The sequence below is a fragment of the Polypterus senegalus genome, chromosome 10 (genome assembly GCF_016835505.1).
Source record: "Polypterus senegalus isolate Bchr_013 chromosome 10, ASM1683550v1, whole genome shotgun sequence".
Taxonomy (NCBI): Eukaryota; Metazoa; Chordata; class Cladistia; order Polypteriformes; family Polypteridae; genus Polypterus; species Polypterus senegalus.
This window is the reverse complement of record NC_053163.1, coordinates 70,470,195-70,488,786: the sequence shown is the minus strand read 5'-3', so window position 1 is coordinate 70,488,786 and position 18,592 is coordinate 70,470,195. Positions and strand designations below refer to the sequence as shown.

The 18,592-nt window shown below is 38.0% G+C and overlaps 1 protein-coding gene across 4 annotated transcripts in view; it reads right to left on the bottom strand.

Moving 5' to 3' along the window:
* Positions 1-11,032: 11,032 nt before the first annotated feature.
* Positions 11,033-18,592, bottom strand: part of hdx (highly divergent homeobox) — a 119,754-nt gene continuing 112,194 nt past the window's right edge. For 3 of the 4 annotated variants that reach the window (XM_039765945.1, XM_039765944.1, XM_039765946.1), the window contains 2 exons: positions 12,351-12,473; positions 11,033-11,313 (listed from right to left, as the gene is read on the bottom strand). In XM_039765945.1, the coding sequence (XP_039621879.1) occupies positions 11,176-11,313; positions 12,351-12,473 (261 nt within the window). In that variant the 3' untranslated portion in view covers positions 11,033-11,175. Of the gene's footprint in view, positions 11,314-12,350; positions 12,474-18,592 lie in introns of those variants that run through there. The other variant, XM_039765947.1, reaches the window with a different exon arrangement.

Genomic DNA, 18,592 nt, shown 5'->3' with positions numbered 1-18,592 from the left:
CGCAGAAGACGTAGAAAAGAAGGAAGAGCTCCCAAAGATTGCTTTTCTCCTGGACAACTATATGTTGCATTCTCAAGAGTGAGCTCGCGCAGCTTCATCATATTACAACAGGAGTGCAGCCAGAAACTTTTAAGTGCCTTGTCTTAGTTAACATTAAATAAAGCCGTGGACATCGCAACATCACACAAGAGAGCAGCTCATGTGAACTGACTGAACGCAGTACGAGTGATCACTTCCATGCATCAAACCTGTTCAAAAAATGCATTACACAATTGACAAGGTGATGGCTTTATATGTTGTTCATTTATAAAACAGCGGAGATGCTGTGTAAAGGCTGTTTCACAAAAAACCAGCGGAGCGTCTTATATGAGCAGGCAGTCAGCTAAAGAAAGGAATCAATAAATATCTATATAATCGTAATAAACGAGCAAAAAATAACGTACAAGCCACGGATTTAATAAAGGAAATGGGTACCTGAACAGTAAAGTAAGTCTCGAATAGCTACACAATAACTATAAGAATTGTAATAAACGAACAATAAAACAGTACAGAACCGCAAAGCAAGGAGAAACGATGGCCTTATATGGCGTTCGTTTATAAAACAGCGGAGAAGCTGTGTGAAGGCAGCTACACAAAAAAACAGCAGAGCGCCACACTCTGAATGTATTCCTCGCATCACCGTTATACCCTCTGATCTCCCATTTCAATTCAAATGCCTCAAATTTCCAGTAAGGCTCTGCTTTGCGATGACAATTAATAAGTCTCAGGGACACACCCTACAAAAGGTTGCCATTGATTTGAGGCAACATTGCTTTCCTCCTGAGAAACAGTCTCAGCAGTTATTCAAATGGGAGCTGCCACTTACTACACTCAAGCACAACAAACAAGCAGTGAAGTTATCTGTCGTCCTGCATTAGCTCCCTTCTGCAGTTTTGGAATAGATAGCCTCCCCTGTCAAGTACATTCAGCCTGCTCATTCTTGAGGAGAGAAGACAGAAATATAGATCCCGTTTTACTGATGCACTGTAACAACCACATTGATTCGGTCTGGGTTGAGTGACACGAATAGACGTACACACCTCAAGAAGAGGGAAAATAAGATACTGCAAAATTCTTATCAGTCATTCTTATTTATTTATCAGAAATGTGTCATGGTCCAGATAGTACTGTCACTTGGTCCAGGTCCACCATTTAGTGATGCCTGTACATAGAGCCTTATTTTGGATTTAGTGCCTCTCAAAGATAACTTATTTAGAACTTATGTGATATCACTTTGATTCGATCTTCTTACAGAAACATGAAATGAAGAAAAAGAGTGTAATTTTGACCTCTTCTGTAGAATCGCACCAGGACTGCCATAAACCCCCACAACCTCCCCTTTCCTCTCACTCCCTTGCATCTGTGTCAATATGAATACAGTAAATCAAGAAAATGAATGCTAGTGCTATGTACTAACATGTGACGTATACCTGTGAACCATGTAATGTAAAATTTTAATACTTTAAATGAAAATTAAAGGTAGTATATAAATATGGTAATGGATATGTATGTAATTCTTCAGGTACTGTGGTCGGGCAGTGGAAGGACGGACTGGAAACAGTCGGACTGTTGGGACACCAACCGGGTTGTCCCGTTTAATTGTCGCAAGACAAACAGGCAAAATAAACAAAAGTAACAAAAATAGCGCTTCAGCGCTGTCATGTACAGGGACTTCTTTCACAATAATCAGTCTTTTCAAAAGTCAAGGGCTCCGGCATGCGTCTCTTTCCGGTATCCCGAGAAGGGTCTGGCTACAGCCACTGTAAGGTGTTGAGCTCCACAGTAAGCGGAAACACGCGACCTCCACAGTAGGCGAATGAATATAGGACCCACCCAATCACCAGCCCTAACCTTAAAAACACTGGGGAAGGCAGCAACAGTGAAATAGCTTGCCTAAGCTTAAGATAGTGGGGGAGGGGCATATTCCTTCTTTAGCATATAAAATAACCGTTCGCGGAAATGTCCATCCTGGACAACAAGTAACACGAGGCTGGACAGGATCCAACTTAAAAAGCTATTTCTTCTGTAAACTAAAAAATCATTCTAAAAACACACATGGATGAACACCTTTCCAGAAAAGAGTACGATGAAAACGGTTTCTTTTCACTAAATGAAGCCAACCTGAACAACCAGACGTATAAGGCAGGATAAAATTAAAACGACTAAACGGGACTAACTAATATAGGACCTACCCAATCAACAATCCTAACCTTAAAAAACACTGGGGAAGGCAGCAACAGAGAAATAGCACGCCTAAGCTTAAGATAGTAGGGGAGGGGCGTTTTTCCATCACACGTTTCCGCTTACTGTGGAGCTCAACACCTTACAGTGGCTGCAGCCAGATGCTCTTGGGTATCCCGGCAGAAGGCGCCTTTCTCTTTGCCGGCGCTTCCTTTATAGGGGTATTTCCGGAAGGGGCAGAGTTAAGTTCTCAGTTTCACCGGCCCTTAGAGGAGTCCTCCGACGCCCATGCGTGACAGTACATACTTAACTTTTTTGCATTATTGTTTTGTAATGTTAAAAGAAAAAAAAAATAGAATAAAGATGCCGCCCAGACTAAAGCAGTGCCTGATGCGTTTGCCTTGTTGCCAGCCCAGGATGCGACAATATTTTTTAACACGTTAAACAGGACACATTAATCACAAAAATGAACAAGTTAACTTTCACAGGCCTAATATATAAAGATTTTAGATCCGACAGGAATGTTAGTCTCACTGCATGCGGTCAGAGAGCTGGGACTCTAAAGGTGCATTTTTGAACTTCTAGCGATGTTTAGTGAAGGATACAGATAGAAAACTTTGAGAGTTGAGATGATGAAGGCATGATAGAGGTATCTGACAAGTAGAAATAATGTGATGTTCCATTAATTTTCCCCATAGGATTCTATGTAAATACAATTAATCCTTTCCAGACCATACAAACTGTATATAAATATATTTTCTTTAAAGATTTTTAAGCACAAAAATAGTTAATTATACCATAGAATGCACAGTGTAATAGTAAACTAATGTAAAAACATCGAATAACACTGAGACAAACACCCAGGTTCCCTGCTCAGCTGCACACGCAGGCTAGCTTGCTCGATGTCAGCTGCACCAGCTTTATTTATTTAGTTATTTATTAAAACTGGCCTTTTTGATGGGAGCTGTGGACCCACTATACCACAGGAGGAAGCTGGGTTGAGAGGAGGTTACAGTTTTGAGGAAGAGTCCGTCTGCGTGATGCACTGAGAACTATGTACAGTACAGGTAGAGAGTGAACACGTACGGAAATCATCGGCACGCACAAACCGAAAGGGAAACTGGCTTGTTTGTATACAGAGTGTGTGGTCGTGAACAGATGCAAAAGTTTGGCGAACTTTTTGGTCGTAACCCGATTTGTACGTGTTCAGAGACGTTTCTGAACCGAGGCTCCACTGTATATATAAATGATTTAGATAGGAATATAAGTAACGGGTTGGTTAAGTTTGCAGATGATGCCAAGATAGGTGGATTGACAGATAATTTGGAATCCGTTATATCATTACAGAGGGACTTGGGTAGCATACAGGCTTGGGCAGATTTGTGGCAGATGAAATTTAATGTCAGTAAATGTAAAGTATTACATGTAGGATGTAAAAATGTTTGGTTTAAATACACAATGAGGGGTCTGAAAATTGAGAGTACACCTTATGAGAAGGATTTAGGAGTCATAATGGACTCTAAGCTATCGACTTCCCGACAGTGTTCAGAAGCCATTAAGAAGGCTAACAGAATGTTAGGTTATATAGCACGGTGTGTGGAGTACAAGTCCAAGGAGGTTATGCTCAACCTTTATAATGCACTGGTGAGGCCTCATCTTGTGTACTGTGTGCAGTTTTGGTCTCCAGGCTGCAAAAAGGACATAGCAGCGCTAGAAAAGGTCCAGAGAAGAGCGACTAGTCTGATTCGAGGACTACAGGGGTTGAATTATGACGAAAGATTAAAAGAGCTGAGCCTATACAGTTTAAGCAAAAGAAGATTAAGAGGTGACCTGACTGAAGTGTTTAAAATTATGAAGGATATTAGTCCAGTGGATCGAGACTGTCATTTTAAAATCAGTTCATCAAGAACACATGGACACACGATTTTCGCACAAACATTAGGAAGTTCTTCTTTACACAAAGAACGATAGACACTTGGAATAAGCTACCAAGTAGTGTGGTAGACAGTAAGATGTTTAGGGACTTTCAAAACTCGACTTCATGTTATTTTGGAAGAATTAAGCAGATAGGACTGGTGAGCTTTGTTGGGCTGAATGGCCTGTTCTTGGCTTGGTTTTTCTAATGTAGTCTACACTGCTGCCTCAGGTTTAAAGCTATTCTCAAACAGAGCCACTGGTTGGTTATAAGGTGGACGATGGGATTATTTGAAGTGCTTGAGTATTCAACAACTTAGGCTGGATATCACACAAGAAGATGGATATGTTCATATTTGGGTAAAACAAGACTTGGACTTTGTGTTGAAGGATTATGTAATGACGTAACCCAATGTAAGCCGGTAGATATTGAAGAACCATGGCATTGAGAGACACCATAAGTCAATGATAAAGCAGAGGGAAGAGCATGTCCAGGTATATTGGAGAAAACTTTTGGACTGTCCATGCCTTTTTTTTAGCACAGCAGCAAGTTTTTTAAACTTTAAGATAGAAGGACAAGTGCCAAATTGAAGGAAACAATAAAGAATATTATTTGTAATTCTCAGAACAGCAAGCTTAAACAAAGTTGATGAGAGGATGGAAGAGAGTATATCGTGAAAGAAAGAAATTAATCAGAGACATCAGACAGAGACTACAGCAGCAGAGTGTAGGAGAAAGGGCAATTCAAGATGGGAGAGACCTTTATGAGGAGATGGGCAGCAAATAGAGGAATGGAGAACAAGTCATGCATTAAAAAAAAAGAGCTCAACTCAATGAAAACTGAAAATGAGGGAGCAGTCTTTTTCATCGCAGTGCATAAGGTGATCAATCTACTCAAACAAGATGTTTTAATTGTCTTGCTCTTTAATGAGTGCTAAACTTCTGATGTAAAGCAGTATGTTTCCACCCGTATATTTTTAAAATTTATTTTCTTTAATTCTTTATCACAGGGAGATTAAACATATCCCAGAAAGCATTGGGTTAGTAGAGAAACCATCCCAATATTTTTTGGAGAAAAACTATCTTGTTAAATTGATTTTGACAACAGATTAATAATTACATTTCAGGTTTTATCCAAAAATACATGAATCATTTCTTTTGGCTTAAGTAAAAGATAACAGAATATTTGGAACAGAATGCTCACTCATTGTGCTCATTCTCTCTCTCCACAGTTCCTTTCATTCACCTTGTCAGTCAGACCTACCCACCATCTCCAACTTAATTTACTCTCTAGTAGGAAGCAGGCCACCTAAACTTTACCGGGGATTTACCACATCACATTAAATATCTCTTTTGCTGTCTACCTTGTGGGAAGAGCTGTACTAGCCTATTGTTCATCTTCTGAATTTTTCCCCTCAATCTGACATACTTCAAATATTTACATTTGGGGCTTCATTTGGAATGAATTGGCCTACTGAACAGAGCCTGTCTACTCCCATTGGCATGCAGAGGTGCTCTCCAGTTTTTGTGGTCACAATCCTGTTCAGTCAATGCTCCATTCCACGCAGGTGTTACGTATTGCTCCACTACACTGCAGCTGTTACAACTGGATCTATGATTCAATAAATGTGGCAGATTTGCCCTACTAAACATCAATATGCATTCATCAGTCTTGTAAATTTCTATTAAAATTCATGCTGACTACTCCTTAATTACCTCTCTCTCAAATGTGCATACAGCAAGATGTTTCGCACACATACATTTTTTTTACAGTATGGCTGCTACTCCTTTTGGGCTGGCACAGTGATGCCACTGTTAGCACTGCTGATTTGACTTAAGTCACATTTACAGGGACACAGCTTTAACTTCCAGCCTGGTTATTCCCTATGTCTTCCAGTTCCTCTCACATTCCAAACACAAACACGTTTAGTTTATCAGTGATTCTAATTGAAGCAATGAATGTGTGCATGTGGGTACATGAGCGTGCATTCATTCCATACAGCTAGGGTTGTACAAGATGCAGCCAGCGTACACTCCATCTCCTTGTGATACCGCAGTTGAAAAAGTATGAATAAATAGGTAGATGGCTATTATGTTTTTTTGTTTCCTGAGCTAGTACTGATTTATTTATCTTTTTTTTTTTTAAGAGAATTATGTGAGACATCTAGTTGTGGAGTTACAGCACTGGTGCACAAATTAAATATCTTTGATTTTAAACTTCTGTATAACAAATTAAGCCTTAAAGATGGTGTTTTATTTTCTAAATCAATCAATCCTAGAAAACAAATGTCGAAGCTAAGGCAGTAATATTTACCAAATATAATACAACAGATTGCAAAAAAGGTTAAACATGTCATTTGAATGAAACTAAAAGCTTTAACACCATTACTGTAGTCAGGCTAAAACATGAACCCAATTTCCAAACAGAGGTCTATTCTAAGATGCGGTAGTTGATTTGAAACTTCATCTATTATATAGCACATCTAGCATATCCCTGTATCAACCTGTAACATTAGCTGTATGCTGTTTCTTTTGATGCTTATTTTCTGTGTGTCCCACTCATATGACATTAATTGATAAAACACACATTACTGTTTGATGCACGGGGTCCAATATTACACCTTGTGCAGAAAGACCTTTATGAAACTATAACCAGAAAGACTGGTTTTAGTGCAGCTGCCTCACACCAAACTGAGATTGGGCTCAAATCCTTGCATTGACCCTGTCCGCTTTGTGTTTGCAAATTCTGTTCTCTAAGTGTTTTTCTCTGTATAGTCTGGGTTCTTTTTTCTCCTATATAACACAGATTCATGTGTTGGATTAAATGGTGATTCTAAATTTACCATATGTGTGTAAGTGCACCCCATTCATGATTTGTTTCCTGCCTCCTACTGAATTCTGACAAGATGCACTCTAACTCACTGTGACCTTAAATTGCATTAGAAAATTAATGGCTGAATGAGTGAAACTAGCTACAACTGGCTAAGCATTTAATGACTTGTATAAATCCACCTAATTTTATTGATATTTAATGTTAATGTTAGTTAACGATGTTTGATCTGGATAAAATACTATGGAATCAGAAAATCTGCTTATGCACTATAAACTGAAGTGTATTTACTCTGAACATGCCAGACAGGTTTAGGTGTGCACTGCTGCATACCAAAATATTTTATTGATTAAGAGGGCTGGACAGCAGATTATTGGCCATGTCAGAAACCTAACCTGGTTGATCCAAAATATTACTTTGCTAAATGATACCAATTATGAGTTTAGGACACTAGCTCAGCAAAAGACTGACAACTGCAAACTTGCACTAAATGTCATATAAATTACTATAGTTTGCCCCACCTTCCTGAGAGGTCCAATCCAGGACCCTGTAAGAAAAGATGAAACACCTCAAAGTGCGTTGAAGAGATGAATCAGCAGATAGATATGTTCCACACAATAGGTAACGCTGCTCCATTTTCAGAAATAAGGTGCAACTCATCACTTCCAGTCACATGACCTGTATCCAGGGTGAACAGGGAGCTCGATATACTTCTTGAAATTAAGGAGGAAGGACACTGCTGAGGACTGGCCTGTGTCTTATTGTAGAGTTAAAGGAGGAATCCTGCAATGTAAATTCAAAGACAGATTGCAAGTCAGAAAAAAAACAAAACACTGTCAGTTTATTTTGGAATGAAACACAAGCTCTATAAATTGAAAAGCACTGGGTCTTTAAATTCACTACTTTGAAACTCCCTTTCGAGTTTTCTTGTTGAAAAAGCCTACAATGGAGGCATTTTATAGGATAATTTCTTAAAGATTGCATGTTCTGGACATTTGTGTGCTCCTGGGCTTTCACAATACATACTGCAGGCAATACATGTGCATGAAATATCATGCATCTCTCATTAGATCATTTTACTCTGGTAACTAAGACAAACCAAATCTTACCATATCACATCGGTCCTCAAGGAAACAAGCCTTTATTCTGAAATCATACCCTGATCGCATGACCTGGATCACACTGTAAAGTAAAAATGTGCTTGTGTTGTGGCCCAGGCAAAATGTGTCCAACAATTACCAAAGCAGTGGAGACTCTGCACAATCCTAATGGGTTGCACTTCAATGAGCTAACTTAAGAACACCTACAGTATAGATTACCTCATCCTGGCCATTTTTAAAGGTTGCCAGTATCTCCACTTCAAATACATGGAATTTTATTCTAAATTCCCCAAACTACTGTTGGCTCATCTGAAATGCACTAACAGTGCAATTCCCACAAATAAAATTTACCCATGATTTTTACCAGCTAATTCAAGCAACTGGTAGGCTAAAAATAATAGATTTAGTCTTTTGTACTTGCAATGTTTACCTTTTTTCTTTCTTTAGAAGGCTGGTATGTTAGTAGACTTTGCATCACAAATCTCTGTATTTTTGAAATGACACACATGTGTCATCTACAGGACATGGTCACACATAACCCAGAATATCTGTGTGTTGATTTCACCTGGCAGCTCTCAAAAACAGATTCTTGATTTCTAAACTGACACCAGTGCTAGTTTTGTGTGGATACGGGATGGCGGATTTCATCATGATAAAGACTTAAGACTGCATCTCATTAGAACTAAGAAAATGGAACTCCCGTATCCATTCATTTCTTTCATCTGTGTGATAAAAATGGTGGCAGGTACATACCCGATCTTATCGCTGGATTATAGAAGACTGTAATCAATTGTCAGTCAGCTCCAGTAAAAATAACGGAAAAATTGTTTTTTGCAAGTTTAAAAAAAAAACTAATTTTACTTTTCTTTAGCATTGTGAAACTTCATATTTTAAGGTATGCGTTAATGGTAGTCAGGATATTTCATGCTGCATGATCTCTAGCTAAATTTACCTGTAGGTTTCTAGATAAAATATATTTTTTGATTGTTTATTGTATTATTTCTGACCTCAACCCAATAAAACTAACTAACTAGCATTTGTTTAAGACTGTTTGTAATAAAGCCTGCATCTTCTATTTCCCTCTCCAACCAATATAAGTCTCAGTTAATCCTTTAATCCACAAGCACCAGTTTAACTTCAGTAAAGATAAAACAAGATGAAATTCACAAAAGTATTACTACAAGACCAACATGATAACCATTTCTCTGATTGAAACTAACTATATATATTATTTGTACTGTTTGAGTTCTGGTGACTCTTCCTATGAACTCAGTAGACGGATTGGGAGAGCATGGGGGGTCATGAGGTCGCTGGAAAGGGGTGTGTGGCGCTCCTGATATCTATGCAAAATGACAAAGGTCCAGTGTCTTTAGAGTTCTTGTGCTTCCTGTCTTGCTGTATGGTTGCGAGACATGGACGCTATCCAGTGACCGGAGACGAAGACTGGACTCCTTTGGTACTGTGTCTCTCCAGAAAATCCTTGGGTGCCGTTGGTTTGACTTTGTCGAATTGTGTCAAATGAGCTCATGGAGTCCCAAACGAGGCACATTACCTGCATCGTGAGGGTGCATCAGTTACGGCACGTTTCCCTGAGGGTGATGCAGCTCGTAAGATCCTCATTGTTGGGGACCCGAGTGGCTGGACCAGGCCAAGGGGTCGCCCATGCAACACCCGGCTGCTGGGACTGGACTGTGTGTCTGCCTGGGGGGTTGCAAACTGGGAACCCGAGTTGTTTTGTCGTGTAGTGGGTGCGGCAACACACTGTACCAGTCCATGCTCCCCAACTTGACTTGAGTTCTTGAGTGTGAAAATAAAATGTTGGTATTGTAACCACCCTCCACAAGACTGTAACCACCCTTCCTCACAAGATACATGATGAGCATGTTTGATCACTGCATCAAGCATTTTCATGTTAACTAACATATCTTTCAACTTCTTGCATTACAGATTTGGACTTGCATTAAATATATTTTTATTTCTAATTTCTCGGGTCTAATGCTAAGAAGGCTACTTTAAAATAATGAGTTAATTTCCAGATTATACTTATTGCTGATAAACTAGCTATATTGTGAGTTATTAAATATTAATAGAAAAAGTTCTTCAATCAATTATATTTTCATAAAAAGAACAATTCTGACCACTGTTACCTGCAATGTTTTAAATATGCCAAAATGATAAAACATACTTGCAGAATACAAGCAAAGTCTACTAGTAGATTACTGCCAAGGTGTGTGTTTTTCCTATGAACATAATAAATGAATACATACAGCTTTTCTCATTCAACATAAAAGGAACATGCAGACTTCCTTCTATTACCAGATTATGCCAAAATGACATGATATAAACATATTTGTTTTTTGCTTGTTGGATTAGTAAGAGCACACAGGATACCGTACCATACCATACAAACCATTTTCCAAGCCCACTTAATCCCGAGCAGGACTTCAGGAGGCTGAAGTCTATCCCTGCTAGCATAGGGCACTAAGCAGTTACACTATATGGACAGAGCATCAGCCTATCACAGTGTGAACATGTTCACACAGACTCATAGCACCACACACTCACGAGTGCCAATTTAGTGTCACCAACCCCCCAACCTGCATGTGTTTGGACACTGAAAGAAAATGGCATCTATAGAATGGGATCTAGGAAACAAGAGAATGTTTTAGTTTCAGAAGATAATTACACCACAGTGTCCATGACAACGAATAAGGTGCAAAAACAAAATTTGAAGAAACAGATACAGTATATGTGAAAAAATATAAACTAGTATCCTGTATAGTCCAGTCTTATAAGTGCAATTAGAGTTGCTATATGATGAATCTAAATTGTTTATAATTCAACAGGTACAATAGTCAGAATACCCACATAAAAAGATGTTGCTCATTGTAGACCATCTGTGCTGTGAAATGAAATGTAAGCACATTATGCAAAAGAGAAGCCGAAAATGAAAAAAAAAAAACTCCTGCAATGTATCAGATTTTTATTTGTCTTTGCAGACACCTGTGGAACAAGGCAGTCATATGCAATAGAAAAAAAAGCATTCCTGTTGCACACAGTCATTAATTCAATGCCGAGAGCAGGCAGATTAGTGATTCCAGGTTCAAAATGTCACAATGATTCTGGAGCACCTTTTTCCTCTGATGCAGAGGAATAACTTTGTATCATGATCATAGGTTCATTTGTCTCTGTGGATACATTACTAAAGTCCCAGTCTTCTACTTCTTGAGGTAAGTTAGACAGCAACTCCTGCAAAATGTTAAAAATGACAAGAAGTTTCATGAATATAGGAGATAGGAAACAATTCCAATCATTAAAAAAGTTTATTCATTTTACTAAGAAAGGGGTGTCCATTTTATGCTAAACCCCTTGGTGAGGAGACCATTATACAAGAAAACAAATCCATAATAAAAACAGATGTAATATAAAACACTAAAGTTTAAGAAACTACTGTATATTAAACTTTTGGAGCATTACCTCCATTTATTAAATAAATGCTGGACCTTCTAGTTTTCCAGGTCCTTTGAGATTCTTGTCACTTCCTCTTTATGATCAGAATTTTTTTTGTTTTGAAGAAAAATCTTCATTTTTTTTATTAAGCTTCAAACCATATGAATTGTGACCTTTTTAAAAATTTATATTGATCCAGTATGAGTGAATGTGAGTGCATATAAGAACCTGGCAGAACACAAGAATTTTCAGTGCACCTTATAACGTTTTACTCTTTATTATTGAGTTTTATTTACATGTTGTGTATTTTGGGGTGTATGTTGCTGAACTCAATAAATGTGGCATGAGTAATGTCATCACTTATCTGCTGGAGGCTATTTTGAAAACTAGGACTACAAAAAGCTCATGATTGTCATTCACTGTTACTCGACTGGGCAGTATTGTGGTGCAGTGCTGGGTTCGCTTCATGGGTCCTCCCTGCGTGGAGTTTGCATGTTCTCCCTGTGTCTGCGTGGGTTTCCTCCGGGCGCTCCGGTTTCCTCCCACAATCCAAAGACACGCAGGTTAGGTGCATTGGCGATTCTAAATTGTCCCTAGTCTGTGCTTGGGGTGTGTGTGTGGGTGTGTGTGTGCCCTGTGTAATGTATAATGTGTTTCCTGCCTTGCACCCTGTGTTGGCTGGGATTGGCTCTTGTAGTTAGGATATAGCGGGTTGGATAATGGATGGATGGATAACAAAGCATATAAAGCCCATGCAGAGTGAATGAATGCATACTTTCATATTGTTATTTGTAAAGAATTGCTATAATCTAATGATACTATTTTTTTAACCTCACCTGTTGTTGTTCTGTGTTGTTCATCTTTACGGCTGCTACCAAATTCTTAGCAAAGGTTTGCAGTTCATAATATTTTTGTTTTTGGTTCTCTAGCTCAGTCTCTAGATATTTGATTTCTTCATGCTGGAAAAAAAAGAATATACAATACACACACATTATTATATATAATAATATAAGTAATAGTTATAAAATATGCTACTACACATTAATTTACTCACATGATGTTTTTTCAGTGTTAGGATAGTTGTGAATAACAGACTGATCTGTCACCTTTAGACACTTCTAGCAACTACTAAACACTTGGATTCTAGTCTGCTGAGGAACAGTGTAAAATATTTATAACTTGCTTTTTTCTTTCTAATTATAAAACCTTACCAACTATAAATGTAGATGCCACATGGGCTGGACGGGTATCCCAGACAGGAGAAGGTGCAGACCTTGAAGGAAGGACTGGAAAGGGTTGACGGACAGCCCATTAAAAAGAGAAGTAGTTTCTAGAGGTTTTTTATTCTCCCAACACGCAGGATGGCAGCAGCCCCAGAGGTCGGTGCACAGTATGAAGCTAGCAGGGCATGTCAGGATATGTAGTCTGGCAGAGCAACCCGTGTTGCATCTACAAAATTATGCATTTCAACAAATACACTATTACAGCAGCAATATCTGACATGTACCATTTCTCAAAATCTGTCAAAGTGAATTACCCAACAAAAAAGAAAAACTATTTACTTGCTCCCTTTGATGGAGAATCACTGCATTCACTTGTATGACCTTTATCTGTCTAACTGAATGGTAATGGTTACACCAAATGACAAATGCAAACATTATATTTCCAAATCCTATTTAAATACAGTCTCCTCCATCTGCTTGCGATGTTTGTGATTTTGCATGTAGTTACTCCCCTCAATATGGTTATACAAAGAGAGGGCTCCATTGCCCGCCATTCTATATTAGGAATAGTGACTAAAATCTATGGGGAACTTAGATGTGTTGTCCAAAGGTAAATCACTTTTTTCAAGGGTTACTGAAATCTCTGTTTATTGCTGTTGCTTGTAAACATTACAGTCATCATTAAAAATGGAATAACAGAAACGGTGCAACTGAACTTCTGTAGCTTTTTGCTTTTGAAAATTAATGAGTGTTGATGGAACAGACATAGATGGTCTTCTCCACCTGTTAAGTTTTAAAAATGAAGTGCAGATCAACATATGCACTTCACCATGTCTAAAGCATTATTGCTTTCTGGTTGTTACCAATATATTGGAAAAAGATTGTGAAGGTCTGTAAACCACTAGCTTTTGCAGTCAGATGATGTTACCAATAGTTAGTTAGTCAGATAAAGAAAAGAGGTAGCTGAACTTTTATATGAAAAATATATAAGCGCAAAAAAAAGTAGAAAATTCACTTAAATACTTGGGAAGGAAAAGGAAAAAACTGATTACAACTGAATGAACCTTTCATTTAATCCATACCCAACATATTTGGTTATTGGATGCTTTGCCAAGTGGTTAAAACAACGTGCATATGTTAAAAAAAACAATTAAAGGTGGTTTGACTGGTCTAGTATAATGTGTTAAACAGAAATTTTCTTGGTTGTTACTAATTACAAATACTGAGCCCATCTGAGACATAGCTTGCATTGGCCTTGCTATGTTGCTTACCATATGTTCCCATAGATGTATTTTACATGGTGTTAAGGTGCAGGTTAAAAAAGTTCAGCATTCGATGTCTTGGGGTCAAACGTGACCTTTGGAGAAAAATGTAGTTCACTTGTGATCACATTTGTATTAGCATAATCATAACAATAAATATGAAAAATGAAGAAATTGCTATATGTAAGAAATAATAAATGCAAACAGCCCCTAGCAGCCACCACACACACCCCTGTCCAAACTCCTACAAAATAGGACCAGGGCCAGCATTGACACCAGCTCCCACACAAAACTAGGTAGTAAGACACAGCATCACAAATTATTAAAACTTATTTAAAGTTAATGCATTCAAGTGAAAAAAGAGTGCCGTGAAAGTCAGACTCAACCAGCCATTTCACGGACATGCTTCCACTCTTCCCAAGTAAGCTCCCCAACCAGGGTCGACAGAAAACAAAGCAAATGGTAGCTGCAACAGTGACATGAATGAACAATTTCTTTTAACGTATATCTATATTACTTGCAACAGAGAAACTTCATTGGTAAGATTTGTTAAAAGAATAGTGTAGAAGATAGAAAAAACCCTAAATTGTTAAAAAAAATAATAATATCTGAATGTAGGATGAGCTGGCAGACAGTTAAAGGCATGGAGATTGATACCAAAAACTCCTATCGCACAAAGCATATGGGACCAAAGTTTATGATGAACAAGTGGAAGCTAAGGTGCACAGAAGGAAATTACTGTATACTGTAAGAAACAGTTCTGCTAGGGAACCCTAGGTTGCTATTTGCATCCATTATGCAAGTATAAATCATTGAAATATCTGAAGAGGATGAAGGGAGACACTGGCTTCCCTGCCGACTAAATATTAAATATGAGGCATATTGCTGTGATGGCTCAAGTCATGGTGGTCAGAGGCTTAAATCCCCATACCAAACAGCCAAAGATAATGTCTGATAACTCTGCAGCTCCAGATTACAGTCAAATACGATTCCAAGTCAGAAATTAACAGGCTCATTTCAACACTAGCCACTTGATATTTTGACAAAATAGTAACAGAAAAAGAAAAAGATATAAATGTATGTAGTTGGACCTTACAAGGATGTCTGTGTAGTGTATGAAGAGATTACTAAAAGGGGAAGCCTTAAAAGTACAGGAAAATGGGAACAAAGATAAAAGCAGTCAGAAATGTTGAAAGCAGATAAAAGTGTTGGAGTTCTGCAGTGACAGATCTCTGTGACTTGATTGTAAGAGAACTGTAGATTCCAGAAAAGAAAAGAAGGGTGCTTTTTCCAGTGCACAAAGTAAAGATTAAGGTGATGAGATACTGGAAATGATTTAGCTATTACTTAAACAAATATGCTTGACGGACTGAATGCTGTACTCTCATTTATCACACTTCTCATGCTTTATAATCCAGCACAGCATGCATCTTATAGAGTGACCAAGCTTTTGGACAATAAAGGTGGTTGACCTGATATGTGATTCTCTTCTATGGTATGCAGTTAAAGATTGTGAAATGCACTACGGTATTACTGTAAGAATGTTAAATGAAGGCGAGCTGTATTCCGAGGAAAACATGAGACATTGAGAAAGGCTGAATTAGACATGTATATATTCCAAAAAAGGTGGTGCAACAGGCAGTCAATTAGGGACTGAAAAAGTTAAGCATGAATAATTAAATTCTTCCGATATGTTAGTGAGGAAAAACAGGTTGAAATGACTCAAGCAAATGAGGTGAAAAGCAGAAAATGGTTTAGGAATGAGATGCTTCCCTGATTGGAGGAAGAAAGAAATATCAACGACAATGCAAGTGAAACTGAAAAGTTATAATTTGAGATACAGTATTTGGGTTTTATTCCTAATACCACAGATTTTGAAAAGCATGCAGTGAAATTTGAGGAGCACATCATCAAGCTTGTTAAACCCACATAACCAGTAAGCCTGTGTTTGTTCCTTCCTGTATTACACTGGATTTAAAATGTATGTTAAGTGATTGCTTGTAGCACTAATCTGTCAGAATACTTATAAATACTGTCTCAAGTAGGATTACAAAGAAAAAAACATTTGTAAAGTTCTTCAAATACCCATGTCAAATAAGAACTTTTGGACATGATAACCCAAAATTTAATCTACAGTTATGTTTTTCAGTTCAAAGTCATTTTGCCATCTAAAACAATCACACTTTTCGGTAATTAATTATACAACAGTTGAAAAAACATATTTCTTAACATTATTGTGGATTTCATTGTATAAGATACAGTGGTGTGAAAAACTATTTGCCCCCTTCCTGATTTCTTATTCTTTTGCATGTTTGTCACACAAAATGTTTCTGATCATCAAACACATTTAACCATTAGTCAAATATAACACAAGTAAACACAAAATGCAGTTTTTAAATGATGGCTTTTATTATTTAGGGAGAAAAAAAATCCAAACCTACATGGCCCTGTGTGAAAAAGTAATTGCCCCTGAACCTAATAACTGGTTGGGCCACCCTTAGCAGCAATAACTGCAATCAAGCGTTTGCGATAACTTGCAATGAGTCTTTTACAGTGCACTGGAGGAGTTTTGGCCCACTCATCTTTGCAGAATTGTTGTAATTCAGCTTTATTTGAGGGTTTTCTAGCATGAACCGCCTTTTTAAGGTCATGCCATAGCATCTCAATTGGATTCAGGTCAGGACTTTGACTAGGCCACTCCAAAGTCTTTATTTTGTTTTTCTTCAGCCATTCAGAGGTGGATTTGCTGGTGTGTTTTGGGTCATTGTCCTGTTGCAGCACCCAAGATCGCTTCAGCTTGAGTTGACGATCAGATGGCCGGACATTCTCCTTCAGGATTTTTTGGTAGACAGTAGAATTCATGGTTTCATCTATCACAGCAAGTCTTCCACGTCCTGAAGCAGCAAAACAACCCCAGACCATCACACTACCACCACCATATTTTACTGTTGGTATGATGTTCTTTTTCTGAAATGCTGTGTTCCTTTTACGCCAGATGTAACGGGACATTTGCCTTCCAAAAAGTTCAACTTTTGTCTCATCAGTCCACAAGGTATTTTCCTAAAAGTCTTGGCAATCATTGAGATGTTTCTTAGCAAAATTGAGACGAGCCCTAATGTTCTTTTTGCTTAACAGTGGTTTGCGTCCTGGAAATCTGCCATGCAGGCCGTTTTGCCCAGTCTCTTTCTTATGGTGGAGTCGTGAACACTGACCTTAATTGAGGCAAGTGAGGCCTGCAGTTCTTTAGACATTGTCCTGGGGTCTTTGTGACCTCTCGGATGAGTCGTCTCTGCGCTCTTGGGGTAATTTTGGTCGGCCGGCCAGCCACTCCTGGGAAGGTTCACCACTGTTCCATGTTTTTGCCATTTGTGGATAATGGCTCTCACTGTGGTTCGCTGGAGTCCCAAAGCTTTAGAAATGGCTTTATAACCTTTACCAGACTGATAGATCTCAATTACTTCTGTTCTCATTTGTTCCTGAATTTCTTTGGATCTTGGCATGCTGTCTAGCTTTTGGTCTACTTCTCTGTGTCAGGCAGCTCCTATTTAAGTGATTTCTTGATTGAAACAGGTGTGGCAGTAATCAGGCCTGGGGGTGGCTACGGAAATTGAACTCAGGTGTGATACACCACAGTTAGGTTATTTTTTAACAAGGGGGCAATTACTTTTTCACACAGGGCCATGTAGGTTTGGATTTTTTTCTCCCTAAATAATAAAAACCATCATTTAAAAACTGCATTTTGTGTTTACTTGTGTTATATTTGACTAATAGTTAAATGTGTTTGATGATCAGAAACATTTTGTGTGACAAACATGCAAAAGAATAAAAAATCAGGAAGGGGGCAAATAGTTTTTCACACCACTGTATGTAGATAAAAAGGAGAATTTTTGAAATAGACATTCCATTAAATGTATTGCATTTAATACACTAAATTCCAATAGCTTTATTGACTTTCCAATAACGGTTTGAAAAACAACTCGGCATGAGGCTTTTTGTTAGAAAATGCAGCAGTTAGCAGGTTTTTAATAACCTGAGGTCACACATTTTTCCTGATTAGGAATGATATATTTTTTAATGAAAGAATTTGGTGTTTCATAGCAATGTGATAAAGGGAAGTGTAGCATGTTGTTTTTAGATTTGAACTGACTATAAAGTGATTATGTCTGACATTTATCAAAAGGTCAATTGAGACTCCTTCCGAGTACTGTCTGGAACAACAAGACAGACTATTCGTTTCTGCCTTTAGAAGAAGACTTCCAAGGTCCAAGGCTCCACTGTCATTTTCTCTACACGGGCCTTTTTTCAATGACAATAATATGGAGAGGTTGCAGAAAACTTGCAATTACACTCAAAGGTACACAACAGGGAATTTCTGAGGCCTTTGACTTCAAGTAATTGAGAAATATTTAAGTAAGAAATTATGACCACGTATTAGATATTCATTCAAAAACACTTGGTTTTCTTAGTTGCTAATAATTAGATAACTGACACCACTGAGAAACAAAAGCATTCCACAGTACAGCATTAGTGACTTGATAGCTCTGAAAATTAGCAAGTTCACACTTACTGTTAGGAAATCAACATTTAATGAAG